Below are 17,857 nucleotides of genomic sequence, written 5' to 3' on the forward strand. Positions count from 1 at the left end.
CTTGTGGGAGAAACTTTATGTGAACTGTCTTCTGCAACTCCGCTGGATAATTTGTGCAAGTGCTTGCAAAGTAAAGTTCGAAATTTCTTAATTAGATTCTCATATTGATAGCAAAATAGGATACTGCCTCAAGTGTTTTTAAAATTATATTATTATTGGTTTTTTTTTTTTTTAACTATTTCAGATTAAGATTGTACCAGCAGAATATTTAAGGCACATCTCACTAGCAATCCAGAGGAAGGAAACGGAGTGTTATCCTAAATTCATGTTGAAGAATATCCTCAAATGACCCATGTGTAAAAAACAGCTGGGGAGCCTTCCCCATAGCTGGCCAGATGCTGTGGTAGCTCCATCAGTCATTCTTTAGGCCTTGCTGGAAGAGCTGGGTTAACATGTCCCAAGCAGGCTAGGACTTTTGACTGATATTTAGACTACATTTGCACAAGATAGGGACAAACCTTTATTTTTCAGGGTACTAACAATGCAGAAGTTTATGAATTGTCTGAGGTTTTTTTGGTAGAGTTCCTACATCAGAAGTACATGCAACACACTTTTTCATTATTGCAAAGCAATATTGCAGTGATTACAATGTTTGCAAGAAAATAATCCAACACATTTCAGAACAAAGGAAAGCATTTTAATTTCTAGATTTTTAAAATCTAGGAATATATAAAAAAAACCTATTTGTACTACATCATAAAGGAACTATTTCTCAGCAAAAAAGTCTTTCTAGTGTTGGCAGCAAATATGTTTTTCTGTCTTGTATATTTTAGGGAGAGCCAGCAATTTAATAAAAATCTTTTCACTTCACTTTTAAGAAAATGAAAGTCAAGCAAACGGCTAGTTACACTGACACAGCGAACAAAGGACTTTCCTAAAGATAGTCCTGAATGTCAGCACAAGGAAGGATGGGATTAAGAAGATCTGGCACTCCAGAAAACATGGTAACACCAGGGTGGACAGATGTCACGTGGAATGCACAGCAGAATTTGTATATGTCAAAAGAAATAGTCAGCACCAGTAGAAAATGAATAATGAGGCAGAGATAAAGACTGTAAAGTTGATAAATTATGTATGTCAAAACAGTTTCAAAAGATCTTTTTCTTCATTTTAAAAATGAAGCTCACATACTGTGATATCTGGGGGTATAAGAAATATTCAAAAGAGCTAATACTAAACTTTACCACAGTTCCTTTTCCTCTTTTTACTAGTGACCCAAATTAGGAAAATGTTAGCACAAACCAAAATATATATTTATTGCATTTAAAAACACATGATAGAATTATGACACACAGAAATATCAGAGACATTTCTATTGCAAATATAAGATCACCATGAGAAAAAGTCATGCTCATCATGTTAATTCGTAGATATGAAAGATTTTTTTTTTTTCTGGTAAGATGCAGGTTTGGGTAGTTCTCCAGAGAAAATGTTGCACGTTTGGGAACCACAGAAGGAAAATAGACAAAATAGTCTACCTACACAGATTTATAGAGTCTGATTGTATTTGGAAGTTTTCTTAAAACCATTAATTCATATGATTACACAAAGCATCACAACTTTACTAAAAAACAGAAGATAATCTTCTAACACAACCTCAGATAGAAAAGTTGAAACATCATGAACAAAACTTATCCTAAATGCTCAAAAACAGAAGTGAAAACACCAGGTTTGGGAACAAATCTTCACTATTACAAAACAAAAACAAAACCCCTCACTTTATTTTGCTTCATATACTATTGAAAATCTGTAGAGTAAATCTAAAAGAAAGCATCCTCCTTTGTGCTTATTCTTTTTTTACTCTTTTTTTCCTAAGAAGATTGTGAAAGCATAATTTTTATATAAATCTGAGGCTCAAAAAATGCATTCAATGTTCCACTTGTTAAGAAGAAAACGCACAGAATCCTATAAAAAAAATTCCAAAACATTATCCATTATATCATGTTGGTATTTTATGTAGCTCAAAAGCTTAATGACTAGCCTAAAATGAATTCTCATACTTCTATAAAAAAAATTATACTAGAAAATAAGATTTTTTTAAACAGTTGTTATGACTGACTTTTTAAATAGCTGTGCTCTGGAAGCTTATCAGCAAACATACAGAAGAAATAGTTTATTTTAAAATAATTTTAAGATCACCTCATAGCTAATAACTGAATCCTTATCATTTGATTTATTTGAAATATCAATGAGTAATTAAGGCTGACTGCATTTTTGCACATGTTGCATTGTGTGATGTATTTTCATGTACTGACATATGCTGCTTTTTAAAAGGAAAATGGAAATAGGTATTACAGTTATTTATTCATAATAATAGTTTATTTGGCCACTTCAGATGGGCAGAGTATCACATTATCCCAGTAGTAAATCTTCCTGTAATGTCATCCACACAGGCTAAAGGGAAGAAGTAACTGATAGAATGGAAAACACTTGCAGTGTAGCTAAACTTCCATTAGATGTAGTAGAGCCCATTAAACTTACTTAAGCCAGGTTCTGTCCAGTTCCTAAACCAATGGCAGAAGAAATAAGACATAAGGAATTTTCCTTCACTGTTTCCATAGTTTTACCACGTAACAAAGGCTGGCCGCAGTCTCATGTTTTAGGTACCATTTGAAGGGAATTACCTTTATTTGTAGATAGCCACACATGGAAATGTTTTTGATATAATCTATTTCTATTGACAACTGGCAATTTCAGTCTGAGAGCCCAAACTTCTACTTGAGCTACTTAAGAGGAAAAGATTTGGGGCATGAGTTGAATAAATTAGTCAAACAGTACTTCTATTGTATTGCCAGCTGGCATGTAGGATAATTTGAGTCTAGAAAATTTATATACAATTTCCAAGACTAATTTCTTGTATACATGTGTATACATGTATATGCATGTGTATGTGTGCATGTGTCTGCAAGGTTAGAAACTGAATCATAAATTTCAATACATTAAAATATTTCTTGACTTTTAGCTACATTTTCATATACAATTCAGTATTAGCTAAATTTTGTAGATCTGATCTAAACTTGAACTTTGAAATTCAAAATATTTTCTGCATAAATTCCAAAATGATCCAGATGAAAAGGTGTCATCTACCCTTCAGAATATGAGGTCTATGTCAGCTTATAGTGATGACAAGACTTCACTGTGTTTGCAGAGTGGAAGAATATAGGTTTGATAATATAAAGAGTACCTGCACGTTTTCTAAAGAGGCACTTATTTCAGCAGTAGCTGATATTGCCAATGGTGATAGCTGAACAAAGCAAGTTTTAGAGCACCTAAATTGTCTGAACTGAATCTCTCTTAATCTGTTCAGTCTTCAGACTCCTTTTAGAACAAAGATGCTGTAAAATTCACTATTTAAAGCAAAAAGATGCAGATAGAGACTTTTTGCTGTCTTCCCCCTCCCTGATGTTTTTCAGCTTGTTTTTCATAAGGAATGCATTTATGGACCAAAAGGCACTTCCTTTAGGGGTGAAAACATACAGAGAGGGGAAAAATTGGTAAGAGGTTTCCAGGTAGCACTACTCTCACAAAGACATAAGTTTACAGAGATGAGGAGAGTACAGAACATGGGCCCCTAACCCAGACAGACCTCCCTTGTGTGCTCTGCTACTATGGGTGACATAGAATTCATTGATGGAGTCTACAATCATTATTAGAAATTGCAGCTACTTTCCAGATTTTCTCTCCTTGCCCTGCTGCTACTGAGCTTCTTTTTCCAATTTCTCAGCTTTTCAAGTGATTTCTCCCGCAGCATTAACTATGTTGATAGCTTTTTGACTAAGAACTGATTGCAAACTGGCCACTCTCCTAACACAGCTGGTTAATTGAATTTGTAAAATATTAAATTGCTGTCCTTTATTTTTGAACTAAATCATATTGGCTATGTGAAATATTCAACCCAAAATTAATTTTATATTTTTTGTTGATGCTTTGTCTATAGTTGACTCAAAATTTACTGCTTGCATTTTCTGACTTGCAAATCATTGAAAAGGAAGTTCTTTCTAATTATATAGGATTTTAGAAGTAAAGTGCTATTTTCTGTGTGCTTATTTGCATAGTAATACTGAAAACGCTCTCACAGTCTTTGAGCTACTTCACACCTCTGTAGGGGCTTAAACTCTGAAATGCAGTGTGAATCTCTGAATCCAAACTTCTGAATGTACTGAATCACCACCCCACATGGGTTTCATTTAGGAACACTCACAGGAATGCACTGGCAGCACATTCCAATTACCTCTTAAAGAAAAAGCTTAGTTTTTGGAATGTTTTGTGTAAATGAGTAAGTATAATTTTAGAGAGATTGCTTCTCCTATTATCATGCACAACAAAGGAATAAAAGAGAGAAGAAATTCAAACTGAGAATGTTTTAACTCTATTCAGATCCTAAGCCATCTCACCAATGAGTTGATTGTTCATTCTTTCACACGTGAAGACAAGTAACTATATGACATTCAAAACGCTTGCTAAAAGATTAAAACATCTAAAGGTTAGAGTGAATTCATTAGAGTGAGTTCATTTAATATTGCTTTTGAAACATTTTACAGCAGTGTAATGATAGACCTTAATTTATTCCAATTATCTTTTGTTCACTTCGATTTAGGAACTGTGGAGCTGAAATAATCAGCCCTTTTGCTCCTTAGACTTCTAAGAATACATTTTCATGAGGATTGTACCAGTCTTCTTTTTGCAGCCATCCCATATACTAATTACAAATGTGTATTTTTATGATAAGGAATAGATATTAACAGACAATTAAGGACAAGATCACTGGCTGCACTGAACTGCCTTGGCAGAAAGAGTAGTTCACTGATTAAAATTTTCTTCTCAGTAAATGTATAAGGCCAAATAATGAAAATATATACTCAGTTCTTAATCAGCATATCTATCAAGGGAATAACCTTTTTTATATGCTCTCCCCAGTAATAACTGAAAAGGGACCTTGGAATTTGGACTATTAATAACAGATGAATAGATTCCACCCTATCTACCTTTGTGGCCACAATATCTGATGACCTTTCAATGCAATTGGGGCGGGGGGGGGATATTTTTCAAGCTGTGTGCACTGAAAAATATGGGCAAAACAATGTGTGTGAAAAATAATACATTTTACATTCATTCATTCTTTTGGTACAATTCATGTAAATTGGCAAAGAGGGCATCTTCCCAAGGTAAGCCAAAGCAGATGTTGACAGCTGGCCACGTTTTTCTTTTCAGGATATGCAAGATGAACACGGAATTTCTTCCCTTTGAAATCTCTAGACTTCCAACGCCAGCATGAACAAACTTCTTTAGGATTCTTTCTATTCTTAATGTTTTGTACCATAGTCTCCTTTTGGTTGCTGATTGACTTAAGAATTTTAGTGCATTGCACTACAACTACCAGGCACAGGAAACTCCACAGAAAGCCAAGGAAAACTTTGGCTTTCCCTGGACTCTAAGCTTGAATTTTAAAAGTTCAATAAGAGAAGGGTTTTTTTTTTCCATCGTGAAGAAATACTCAAGGGCATGAGGCAATCTCTCACTCAGAGCCAGCAGGTAGTCTAGTCTTATCAGAGAAACATACAGAAATTCTAGAATTAAGTCACCTACATTTTTAAGGCCTTATCATGGGGTATCAACCCAACCTAACTGCACCTGAGGATCTCTGAATAAACAGGGATTTGCTATCAAGAAGCAAGTACATGATGCTCTACAGGTTATTAGAGAGATCAGAATATTAGAGAGATATTCAGAGGGAAACTCTCTGAACTGATGATATTGAATGTACCGCATTTCTCTTCCCAAAATGATGAGGCTTCTTTTCTTGTTCTCTTCTGCATTTCTATATACTAATTAAAAAAGATGAGGGTCTGACAATAAAAGAATTGCTCCATTCTTCCTCTATTCCTTTTGGTTCATGCCTACCTAGTTTGATTAGCTGTTGCTTTGATGACTCATCATAGGTGTTCAGAGCATAGATGCTATGTTTGTTGGTTATCAAACGAAGAAAAGTGATTTCTCCTGACTTCTGCTACATTGTAGGTACAGTTAAATCTTGCCTCAGTCTGTGGTAGAAAAAGTTTGGGAATACATTTTTATCTTGGGATCAATTATTGTTTACCTCTGGCTAAAACTACTAATACTTTTTCATAACCTAGATTAACCAGTACCCAACAGAGCAGTAAAATAGTTATTTATTTTTGGTTGGATGAGGTGAGCCTCTTACATCCCAGCTACTAAATACACTCCATAACCTTTTAGCCTTATTTCCTTGCAAAAGAAAGAAACATTTGATGAGTTTTCAACCTCTGTTAGGGTATTCAGGAGTTTAAAACAGATGGTTTAGCCTTGGATGTCATTGAATGCAAAACTATGTATTTATTTCTGTTTTACCTACTATATTTCAGGGTAGTGTTCACAGTGAGTTAATTCAGTTCAATAAAAGTGATAGCCTGCTGCTTAAGCCCATCTGTTGCATGGTGTGATTTCATTTGCCTGCATTTACAGGCCAAAACAGTGGAAATGCACTTTATATCCCGCACTTGGAATTAACTCTGAAAATTATACTAATGGTCAGGCAGACAGTTTCTAAATCCTAAACTTAAATCATATACTTTAAAGCAAGTATTCAAAGGTACAGAAAATTTAATTCACTTTTTCTTACTAGTCTATTTTCCTGAAGGTCTCAGGTCTAGTGTAGTAAGTCCACATCTGTTAAGCCTTTTAAAAGCTTAAATGTTGGAAAACTGTAAGACAATGGTTCTATTGGTGAATAACTGAAGTGCAGTTCTCAATAGACATGTCTTGCATAATTCATTCCCAGTAGCATTAGCAAGGTGTGTCTTACCGGAGCAAACTGACAAATTTAATACTAATTGAATCTGACAGGTACAATATTTTTATCTATTTCTTTGCTTGATTTTTTGTGTGGAATTTTCTTTTTAGGAATTGAGGGCAGCCCATTTCCTTTTTAATATGTAAAATAACTATTTGCCTAGGTAGCCCAAATGTATAGTTTCATCTTTAAATAAACAAAAAAAACTTTATTAAGTTTTTAATATGTATATATATTATTAACAGTGAACATTTTAGATAATATTAAGTATTAAAAAGAGAAAAAGTTAATGGCCACCATAGCTATAAATTATTCACCTGTGTTTCAGTGCCTAAGTGTCAACAAGCTTACCTATCTTTACCTTCTCTCCTTTATCCTCTATAGTGATTAAAGAGGAACTGATTGAACAAAATACATAGCAGATGGCTTGTGTTAACTGTACTATCGAACTGTAAATTCATACTTTTACAAGACATGCCCTTACTGCTTAGAAATTTCCTTCTCTATTCAGACATCCAAATTTTATTCTAGTTGCTAATTTAGTAAGCCATGCACATTCTGTCATCTGATCCATCATTCAAAATTTTAGTTTACAGGTGACAAATGCATCTAGCTACAGATAGCTTTCATTTTTCTGGAAAAGTCTGGTGTTGCACAATCAGTGAGAAGTGACTTCTAACAAAGAGTAAAAAGTGCCCTTGAGTAGTTAACCACATCAGTGATCTCAGCCAGTGGGGTTATTTCCCTTGTAGCTGTCTTTCACTACACATATTCATAAAATGCTCTCCTGGTTGGTTTATATTTAAAAAAAAAAAAAAAAAGTTCAAGTTTTATTTTTGTTGCCTAACATCCTAAATAAACACATGCTGTTATTGAGTATTTTTATTACTGGCTGATGACAAGTTGGATTTAACAGACAGCTTTTCTACATTACCACTAATTTGATGGATTTGTCTTGTACAGTTAATTTAAAAGCTTTCCTGACACACTGCTCACAAAGTTCATTTTTATTTAAACAAAAAATCAAAGTACTCAAAGGCCAGACATACTTTATGAAAGGCAAATTCTTTAATGACTTATTAACTTTATATAAACAGCTCTTGAAAAAATATATGAAAAATAGAAATACAATATTTCTCTATATAGTTTTTCTTTCTATAGAAAAGGCACTCAGGTACCATTTTAGAAAATTAAAATTAATTAAATTGAATGTTAAACTGAATTTCATATTTATTTCATATTTATTTCTTTTTTAATATTTAATTCTTTCTTATTTTCTCCTTTCTGCTAAGTCATATGTAGGACAGGTGAGCTGACTCATCAGCTGAAGGTAGCTTTGACCCACCATGCACTGCAGAAAGAGCCTATGTGACCTATTTAGACAAGACAGCAACTTAAAACAGTTTAAGTTACACTGGCTTTGGACTGAGTCTATTTTTCTTTTCCCACGCTGGCTCCCCTCCTTGTACTGCACTGTGTTTACTCCTACCCATCTTTTCCTTTTCCTCTTTTTATGAAAATTAAGGTACCTAAAAAATGTCAGTTATGTTTTACTGATCCTTTCATAGCAAAAATCTGCAAGAATAGTTATTCCATTAGAGAGTATAATTACTGTATGATAGAATATGTATCCTATAAATAAATGCATTTTCCTAAACTGTGTGGAATTGTTTTATGTTCCATGAAACAAAGCAAGCATTTTTACTAAATCAGAGCAAATTTTTGGTCATGCAGGATATACTAATTTAAGATGGTAAAGCTATGCCAGTATTTATTGAAATGATTACTGATTAATTTATTCTCCTAATTTTTTCCTAGCAGTCATGCTATGACTTTAATAGACTTGCATACTTTAAGAGAGCTTGAACTGAATCCACTTAGCATCATGCTAAATGGTGCCCAGTACAATGCATTAGTTTAAAAATTGTCCAAGGACTCAATCAAATCCGTCAGTCAGTCACTGTAGATCACTGCCAGACCTTTGCTTTCAATGTAGCCTGCAGTTATGGAGTAAGAGTTCGTAGGCAGCTATCCAGGCAAGTATCTCCACCTGCGCATTCTCTTAATGATAAAATTCTGAAGAATAGCCTCCCCAGGCCAATGGTATAAACAACCAAACTCCACTAATATGAGTGGCAGTATCTCCTTGCTTGTTACTTTATGAAGTAATAGCTTCTATTCTCCCAAATCATACCTATTCCAGATATAACAATTATTTAATGGTTTTCTAAGGCTGAGTGTGAGGATTGTTTGCACATTAGTTTAGTGACACAATGTGTATTTTCTACTGAATTACAGAAATGTGGTTAGTAATGACATTCTGCTTTATGCCCATTTTAAACCTCGCCCTCTTTTGCTCACAGTATCCTTCTCTGTCCTATAGGTCTCTAAAATCCAGCTGGTCTCTTTCTTCCACACTTGGTATAATTCAATCACAGCCAGGACTTGTCTATTCTTTAGGCAAACACAAAGACAATCCTACATTCACTGAGAGAAATAACCAAAGTCCCAAGAATTTATACTGTTTCCTGGTACAGACTATGGTAAGAACCACTGAAACCTCTAAGAACTATATTTACTGAGCACCCATGAAATCAGACCAATTTTATTCATGTGTCTAAATAAAGTTTGCTTTACATACTTGGTCATGACTTGTTTTAAAAACAGAGAGCCTGATGAAAAAACACTCAGAAAAAAGGGAGTGAGAGAGACAAGCCTGTTCATAAAGACTTAAGTTATACTGTAACTTAAATCCTTTCAAAACTCTAAACTGGCTTTTCTGGTCCAATAATCAAGAGAATAACTTAAATACAACATACATGTAATATAGTATGGCAAATACTATATATGGCAAAACGACTTTGAGCAGTAGTAGAAATTAATCAGTGTCATTAACAAGTTAAGATCCATGTTCCTAAACTAGGAAATTACCTGAATTCTACAGTTATCAGTTCCTCAAAAAGACAGTTCTTACCTTCAACACATAGAGAAATTCCCATTGACAGCAGTTGAATTTTTGAATATTTGGTGGGATACAGAGGAAAAACTCTTGTAAATGTCTTAATTCTGATATCCACCTTTTATTCAACAAAACTTCAGTAAAGTTAGCTTGTGAAGAAAAGTATTTGAAAGCAATACTGAAGTGGGTGATATGGTCTCAGATTTTCGACGTCTCTTTAGCTACCTTTTCTTTGGAGACAATGTCATAGTTCATTTGAAAGTTAATTATAACTGAGCTGAAACTTACCTGATATGGGTAATGATGAGGGTGGTAGTAGGAATGAAAAAGTCATCCACTTTGTCAAACTGCTTTCCCACAGGCTGAGTATGGATTGTGTGATGAGAAACACTCCCACTGGCTTGTGTTATCACCTACATAAGGTAACATTATTATACACTGCAGAAATACTCCTCCAAAATTTAATCTATGTCCAAAAAAATTAATACGATATTGCCATTACATTCCATTTCTTCTGTATTATTCTTCAGTTATGAAGAATAAAAATGACAGTGAATAAAGCTGATTGGTGTTACAGATTTCAGAGAATTAATTGTTAGATACCAGACTGCCTAATCTTTGTATTTATTTATTTATTTATTTAGGTTTTATTTTCTTCCTTTTCTACCACTGAGTCCATATTTATTCATTTACCTTACTAAAGTCTCTGGTAGTTCTCAGTGAAACCTAAGACACTTTTTTTTTTTTTAACCTTTTTTACACTCAAACCTAGAAGATTAAGTCTCTTGAGCACTTCATCCCAGGTAAAAAGATGAGATGTATCAACTGACCCACTGCAGACTATGGCTATACATGTTTCTAATTCTTGTTCTCCATGAGGTAATTCAAGACATCACAGATATATATTCAGAGCAAGATGATCTCAGTTTACGCATTCCTTAAGTTGTTATGAACCCAATTTCCTCGAATTTCCAAATCATTGATCCTTTCCAAGTATAATGTTTATGGGTGAATAAAATACAAGTATATATTAATAGCCACCATGACATTCGCACACATGCACTTGAGAGTGGATAAAAATCAAGAGTCGATTATGTGTAATGAAGGGGAAAATGACAGTGAAGATGATCACTCATCTTAAAACAGGAAATGCCTGATGCAGTTATCAGTTGTTTTCTGGGGAGGAGTGACAGCTAAACTCCCATGAATTACCTTGTCTACTCATGGACAGTTACTAAGGGTCTGTAGGTGCTAAAAAGGCATATTCAAATGCTACTCATTTTTCCGCTCAAGTTCTAAGCCTGTATGCCTCTGTTTTTCTTATTCTTTATGTATATAAAAACATAAGTAAGATGGAGAAAGATTTCATGAACTTCTAAAGAAAATGAAAATAAGTTGAAATAAAAAAGTAATTCTGAAATTATGGCATAAATAAAATTACTATAGTGCCATGGGATTATTTTAAATGTGGAACAAAAAGTAGAAGAAAAGTAGGAATGCAGGTACAGCTTCTTGAAATGTTCCTTTAGTGACTGTCTCCAGATTTGCCACTGTTCAGAGGCATGGAAAAAGTAAAGATTTTTAATATTTTACAGCTGAAAAAAGCAATAAGTAATGATGGAATTGTCTTAGCTTGTCATCTCCATAGAGGCATAATTTTAGTGGAACAGGAGTATGTATGCCTAAAATCCATTGTATCCTTTCATCAGGAACAAAAACGTTACAAGAAGCAACAGATGGAGGTTGCTTTCAGAAGACCAGCAGTTACAAAAAATGCTGCTGTTTCCAGCAGTCTTCTCCATATCCTTCTGTCAATTCAATATTGTCACTTCACAGTAAGGATACTGAAAATAATCTCTAACTCTTTTTAGTAAAGTCAGTTATCTGAATTTTTTTCAGGTTACCTGAATTCATTTTACTCACAAAATGTTGCAATCATATAAAGGTTCAATTTGTCTAGATACCATGGCATATAATCATTCTGATCAAAATACTCACCTGCAAAGTTGGTGAATTCTTTTCCATGTTTCCCCAGCTCAGCACCCAGACTTGATCATGTGATTTATCATAGTGTAGTTTCACTGGAATAGGATCTGTACTTACTGCCTGCAGCAAAATAAAAATAGAAATCATCAGATTGTCTTAGATTTTTGAAAGGAAAAATAATACATATGATGGAATTAAAATGATTACTGGACATGCATTTCCTGCTGTTTTCAGATCATATTTAAAAATTATGTTGTCAGTTGTTGAAACAGGCCTCTGATTAATTCAAAGTCACTGAACTGCTCAAGTAGTGATTTTTGTTCATTATGTGCATTAACATTTGGCATTAAAATTACATTATATTGAAGCTATTAAAAAACTGAAAATAAAAGCTTTAAATCAAGTAAAAATGTACTTATCTTCCTTCCCTACCTTGTCTTTCACTTTATGTATACCAGTTTAAAAACTGTACAAATTATTGGAAAACGGCCAAAGAGGGAAAAGCATTCTCAAGCCACATATGCAATGTGTTACTACACAGTACTGCATAAAACCAGTGCAATGTTGCTACACCAGAGCTTTCCATCTCTGCTAAATTGGACATATTTTGTTGAAGTTGATACTCTTATATTAATAAAATGCATATTTTTTCCAATCACAATTGCTACCTTTGGTAGACTTCTGATCAAACTGTAATGATCAATACCAAAGGGTTTTCTGTACAACCTGGAGTTCTGTGTCTAAAGACTACAAACTCCTTTAGGCGTTTGAGCCCTGTTTCCTTTGCTACGAGCACAACTGAAGACTTCAAAAGTATTAAATGGGAGGACAGGATATTTGATTAAGAGATATTCTCCATGAGGCAAACAATTGTGGGGATTACTTTTCTGTTTTCATCATTGTAGTAGAAAAAAATTGCAAGTGGAAATTGTTTTTCAGTCTCACCATTGTGGAACTGTAAGGCACAGCTTGTTTACCAGTTTGTCAAGGAGAGTACCAGCTGGCTAATTAAGTGAACCTAATTTAAACTAATGATGTAGATCCTCAAGATAATGCACTAATGGCTGGCTGAGACTGCTGATGATACTTAACTGTACCCCTGAGGTGTTGCAAGCCACAGCTTCATCCAGGCAGAGTTCATTTTTTCCTTTTGGAAATGTAAAATGAAGCCAGGTTGTTCACTGGCTCATTTAAAAGCAGAAAGATACCCCTTGAAAAATGTCGTTCGTGTTTGATAACATTTTTTCACTGCAGGTCAGAAGATGAGTTTTCTACAATAATACTTGGGCCGTTGCATTGTTAATTTGTTCACATGCATCAAATTTCCATTTAGCTCCTTCAGGCCCAAGGTCTGACGCAGAAGCGCTCTGCCAACCGAATGGCAGCTGCGTTCAGGGTCTGGGCCGCGGCACCGCAAGGAGGAGGAGACGGGATGATGGCCCGCGGAGTCCAGCGCAGGCGGGAGGCAGCGGTAGGAAGGAGCTTAGCTCCTCGGAGGCAGGCTCCAACAGCTGCTTCTAGCCAGCCGGGCTGAACTGCTGCCAGCACGGTGGGATTGAATGATGACGGGCTCTGGTTACGTGAGCCTGCCTCTAAGTCATCCCGCTTAACAGCGTGCTGCCGAGCAATATTGGCCTGTTACAGGTGACAGCGCTTGGTTTCAGGAATGTACAAACAAAAGCAAATACTTAAAATTCTTAACTCTACGACAGGAATAAGCTGATGATCAAAAAGTCTACATATATCTCTCCAAAGATACACTGTGCATCTTCTCAGGATTGGAAACATACTATTTTTCAGTTAAAAATGTCTGCTCATGGATCTTCTAAGATGATTTATTTCTAGGAGAAATCTTAGAAACCAGTTCTTATATAGATGCACTTACAATTTTGTCTCTAATGTTAACTTTTATAGTATAAATGGATGTAACATATCTAGTAGTACTACAAACAAAATAAGCAAAACCAATCTAACATTAATTTTTACATATAAAAGACACATTGTCTTACTAAATTTCTGTGTCAAGTATTTTCAATTTGTCAAGTGGAAAGCAAACTTCTAATTAAAATGTGAATATCCTAGAACCATCAAAATTAGGACTTCTATTCCTACAAAATGTTTGCATAGATGGCATAAATTGCATTCTATGTTTCCATAAGTTTACGGCCTGGATATTATTCAAGTAATGGAAAAGCAATGCAATTCCATCCCTCAAAATAAAATATATTTGAAAGCTTTTTTTTTTTCCCCCTGGAATAGCATGAAGGCTTGCGGAATAATTGGTTTTAGTTCAAGATATTTGCTGAGGAGCACAGAATTAGTGTACAAGCCTGTGCGCAACACTATGTACACCAGGCTATGTGCAAACTAGCTAATTACATCCAAGAATGGAAGAATTTCTTTATATATTTCCGGGGGAAGGATATAATTTTAATTATTGGCTAATTTATTGAATTTTACTTTTTAGTTAACAAATATTCTCATGGTAACTATCTGTAAACATATATTTAATGGTAAAATGAAGCAATTGGTAAAATAATAACTAATTTAACCTAAGGCAAATTAGCAGAGTCTACCAGTCAAACTATTCCATAAAATATAAATCCAAAAGAACCTCGAGCTTTTCTGACACATTTCAGTGAGCTCAAAAGGCAAAATATGCTGTAAATTCTAAATGCTAATAAATGCAATTAAGTAGGGTTTTCACTCATCAAACACAAGAAAACAAGGAAAACAAGATAAATGAATGACAGTCAGAGGCCAGGGAAATTATTGCCAAAAATTCCATTGATTCAAATCTGTTAATGGCAGGAGTTTTTGTTTTGAGGATTTCTTATAAAGTCTCTCTTCCTTTAGAAACATTACTGAAGAAATATACTGAGTTGGCTATAAAAAAAACCTCTTGTTTTCAGAAAAAAAAGTCATTATCCATTCATTTAATCTCTACTTTGATATGATTTTCTATGGTCAACTTGACTAAAATAGTAAACAATAAAAAATACTGATAAATTTTTAATATTAACTTTCTGCATAAAATATTTCATCACTCCCTGTCACCCTTTGGAGACATTAAGTTTTTGAAAGAAGTTATAGCTGATGTGCCAACTGAAATAGAAAATACTAGAAAATAGAGACATTTAAAGAACCTAAAAACATGAAATCTAATTTTTTTAAGATAAGCTAGTTTTAAAATAGATAGCAATTTTATTATGCATTTTTAAAAATGTATACTAATGTAAACCTGTACATAATAGATTTATATTAATTTACAGGCAAAAAAGGCAAAAGGCATGAAGAAAACTATTTAAATATTTTTAATAGTATGCTAGATTAAAATTCTAGTAAAAATCCATGTTTGATTTAGCTAAAGAACATCTGTTTCCTGTGAACGTGATGTTATTATAAATAACCCTGTAGATGTTGGACACGTTTGTATGATTAAAACTTGAATCAGAACTCTCATTGTGGTGTCAAAACCTCTTTATCAGTTTCACATATAAGTGCCCTTTCTTCTGAGAATGAAAGCAGAATTTTTAACAAGTTATCAGGCATAGTCATTAACTAACTTCAGAGCTCCTTGCCCAGGAAATAGTTTTATTTCAGATAAAGCAGAGCTCTGCTTTTAAAGTAAATTTCGAGAAGATTTTACATGATCTGTAATATACTCAAACTTAAAAAAAGAAAAAACTTGCAAAAGACTGTTGACAGTCTCAAACTGAAAGCTTGTAACTGAAAGACCTTTTTTGCTACTGAATGAAAATAAAGCTAATCTTTCTGGTCAAACGACATCAGGCTGAAAGAGTACAGACTATATAATGAAATATATTCTACTGTATGTGTGTGATAAAAAAACAGTGGAGTGTAATATGTTGGTGAGAACACTAGGCAGAAGCTGAACTAGCAAAAATATTACAATTTTGCCTTTTCCATCACCTTTGTAAACACAAGTATTTTAGAAATTTAAATAATCTCTTCATACTCAGGAAATATAATTTTAGAATGTTACTGAGCTTATGGCTATTACCTTCTAAGTCCATTTTCATGTGCCACAGAAGAAAACCTGTCCTCACATAAATCCCCTATTAAACCTCATAGTATGTACATATGTGAGGTCATTATTACTACTACTGCATCTTCTAACAATATTACACATATAAGCATTGCACACACAAATTTTCGTTTGAAGTTCTACAACAAAGTCACACACGAGGGCACTGCAGAAAATACTCCCTCTGTAGAAACACTGCAGCTTTTAGGCCATTAAAAGACCTGATGGATACTTTCCCTGATAGCTCCTAATGTAACTTATTTATTACCTGTGGCCATAAATAACATTAAAACTCTCACGGGGTATGTGTTACCTGTGTGCTACTGTTCTAGAGAGTAAGATTTTTAAAAAATCCATTTTAAATATTTATGATTCTTGTTATCAACACAGCACCAGAGGGGAATTTTTATTTATTTTACATGTTTGCCTTATCTAGCAAAAATTGTGGATATGAAATCCTATTATCATGAGGGGATGAAAAAAAGCCTTTTGAAGTCTTCTGGGAAGAAAAAAAGAGAGAAAGAGAGACAAGCCACAAGGATGAGAGTTACAGCATTTGATTTGAGTAGTGGCAATCAAATTTCAAACTTTTACTGAACGCCAATGAGACTGCTGCCTGTTTGGGGTGTCCTGTGACTTTATCAGGCTCTACTGAAGGAATTGTGCTGCTCTGAAAAACTAATATTCATTTTAGCATTGACTTGTACCTTGGTCTTCCACAAACTAAATTAATGACTGTATTAATCCCTGGATCATGGCATCAATTTCTTTCTTTCATCCAAAGAACATTTATTTTGACCAAGCAATGTATCTCCAGCAGCATCTCTGAGACTGAGAAAGAGACAATATTACCTACATGGTAGACAGGAAAGTAGAAAAAGTTCTAATCTAGAGTTTAAAGTCAAGTGTGGGCTTGGACTTTCCACAATTCCAGTAACTTCTCTATCCAAAAGTTTAACGAATAACAGTCCTCCACCTTCTGTAGCCAAACCTACCACCATGACTTTTGCTGTCAAAACTGATACATGCATTCCCATGATAAGTTTCTATTTCCATGAATCTTCATTTTCAAGTGAAGATCACCTCAAGTCAAAAACTTACCAAAGAACTCTGTTTCTCTACTATTTATTTTCATTTTGCCTTTTCCTCTGCAAATTGCCTGTTTACACAAACAGTGACTAATCAAACTTCCATTAAAGGCCCAAAGAAAGCAGAAAAGCTTTTTTCCAGATACTGTGTTTACTTTCATACTAATTGCATTTTTTCAAAATACAATGGAAAAACAGAAATTCTTGTGTCCAAACTGGTCAATAATTTAAAAATTAGGCAAAAGTACCTGTACAACTTTCTGAGACTGAACATCAACAACAAGCACCCTGTCAAGTGTGGGCTGAGTTACGTAAATGAACTTGTCTTTTACATTAACAGCAGTCGCCCATACACACCGCTGAACAGAGTCTCCTTCAGCTTTGGGACAAACTTCATCCTATGATTCAACAGAAACAGGCAAAAGTAAGAGAAATTAGAATCAAATCAGTTAACAATACAATGGAAATACCAGTTATACTTTTTTTCCCCTCCCTGTTTAACTCTCAAATAGAAATCTCAAAAACTTTAGGGAAGGAAAAAGGAAAGAATGACACTAGGACATTGACTGGGGTTAGCCAAACTGCATGTTGTAAGAACCACACAACTCACAAGCAGTTCAACTGTAAATCACATGCCAATTCTTCAGATCTTTTCTAGACATTCATGCAGATTTTAGTATTCTTGACCTGCATGAAAGGATACGATCTTTCATAGATACATTCTGTGAAAGTCCATTTTGAACTCATGATACATATATCCCTATCAGTTTATTTCTATTTACTCCCAGTAAAAGTTTGGTTTTAGATAAATTAAAAGGTACTTGGACAAATATATTATCATATTTAGAAATTCCCTTTATGAAATAGCATGAATTTTTCCTATAGTGGACTATAGTGGCTATAGTGCCTATTCTGCATATGCCATATTTCTGTTTCTGTTTTCCTGACCTACTCCTCTTTTTCCT

At 34.2% G+C, this 17,857-nt stretch overlaps 1 protein-coding gene across 1 annotated transcript in view; it reads right to left on the reverse strand.

The window, feature by feature from the left end:
- The window catches only part of FSTL5 (follistatin like 5), a 330,597-nt gene that overhangs the window by 19,547 nt on the left and 293,193 nt on the right, over window positions 1-17,857 (reverse strand). The window contains exons 13-15 of the mRNA XM_013951578.2: window positions 17,141-17,290; window positions 11,769-11,876; window positions 10,059-10,183 (exon numbers count right to left, since the gene is read on the reverse strand). Of these exons, the coding sequence (XP_013807032.1) occupies window positions 10,059-10,183; window positions 11,769-11,876; window positions 17,141-17,290 (383 nt within the window). The remainder of the gene's footprint in view (window positions 1-10,058; window positions 10,184-11,768; window positions 11,877-17,140; window positions 17,291-17,857) is intronic.

This window comes from Apteryx mantelli, chromosome 5 (assembly GCF_036417845.1).
Source record: "Apteryx mantelli isolate bAptMan1 chromosome 5, bAptMan1.hap1, whole genome shotgun sequence".
Classification (NCBI taxonomy): domain Eukaryota; kingdom Metazoa; phylum Chordata; class Aves; order Apterygiformes; family Apterygidae; genus Apteryx; species Apteryx mantelli.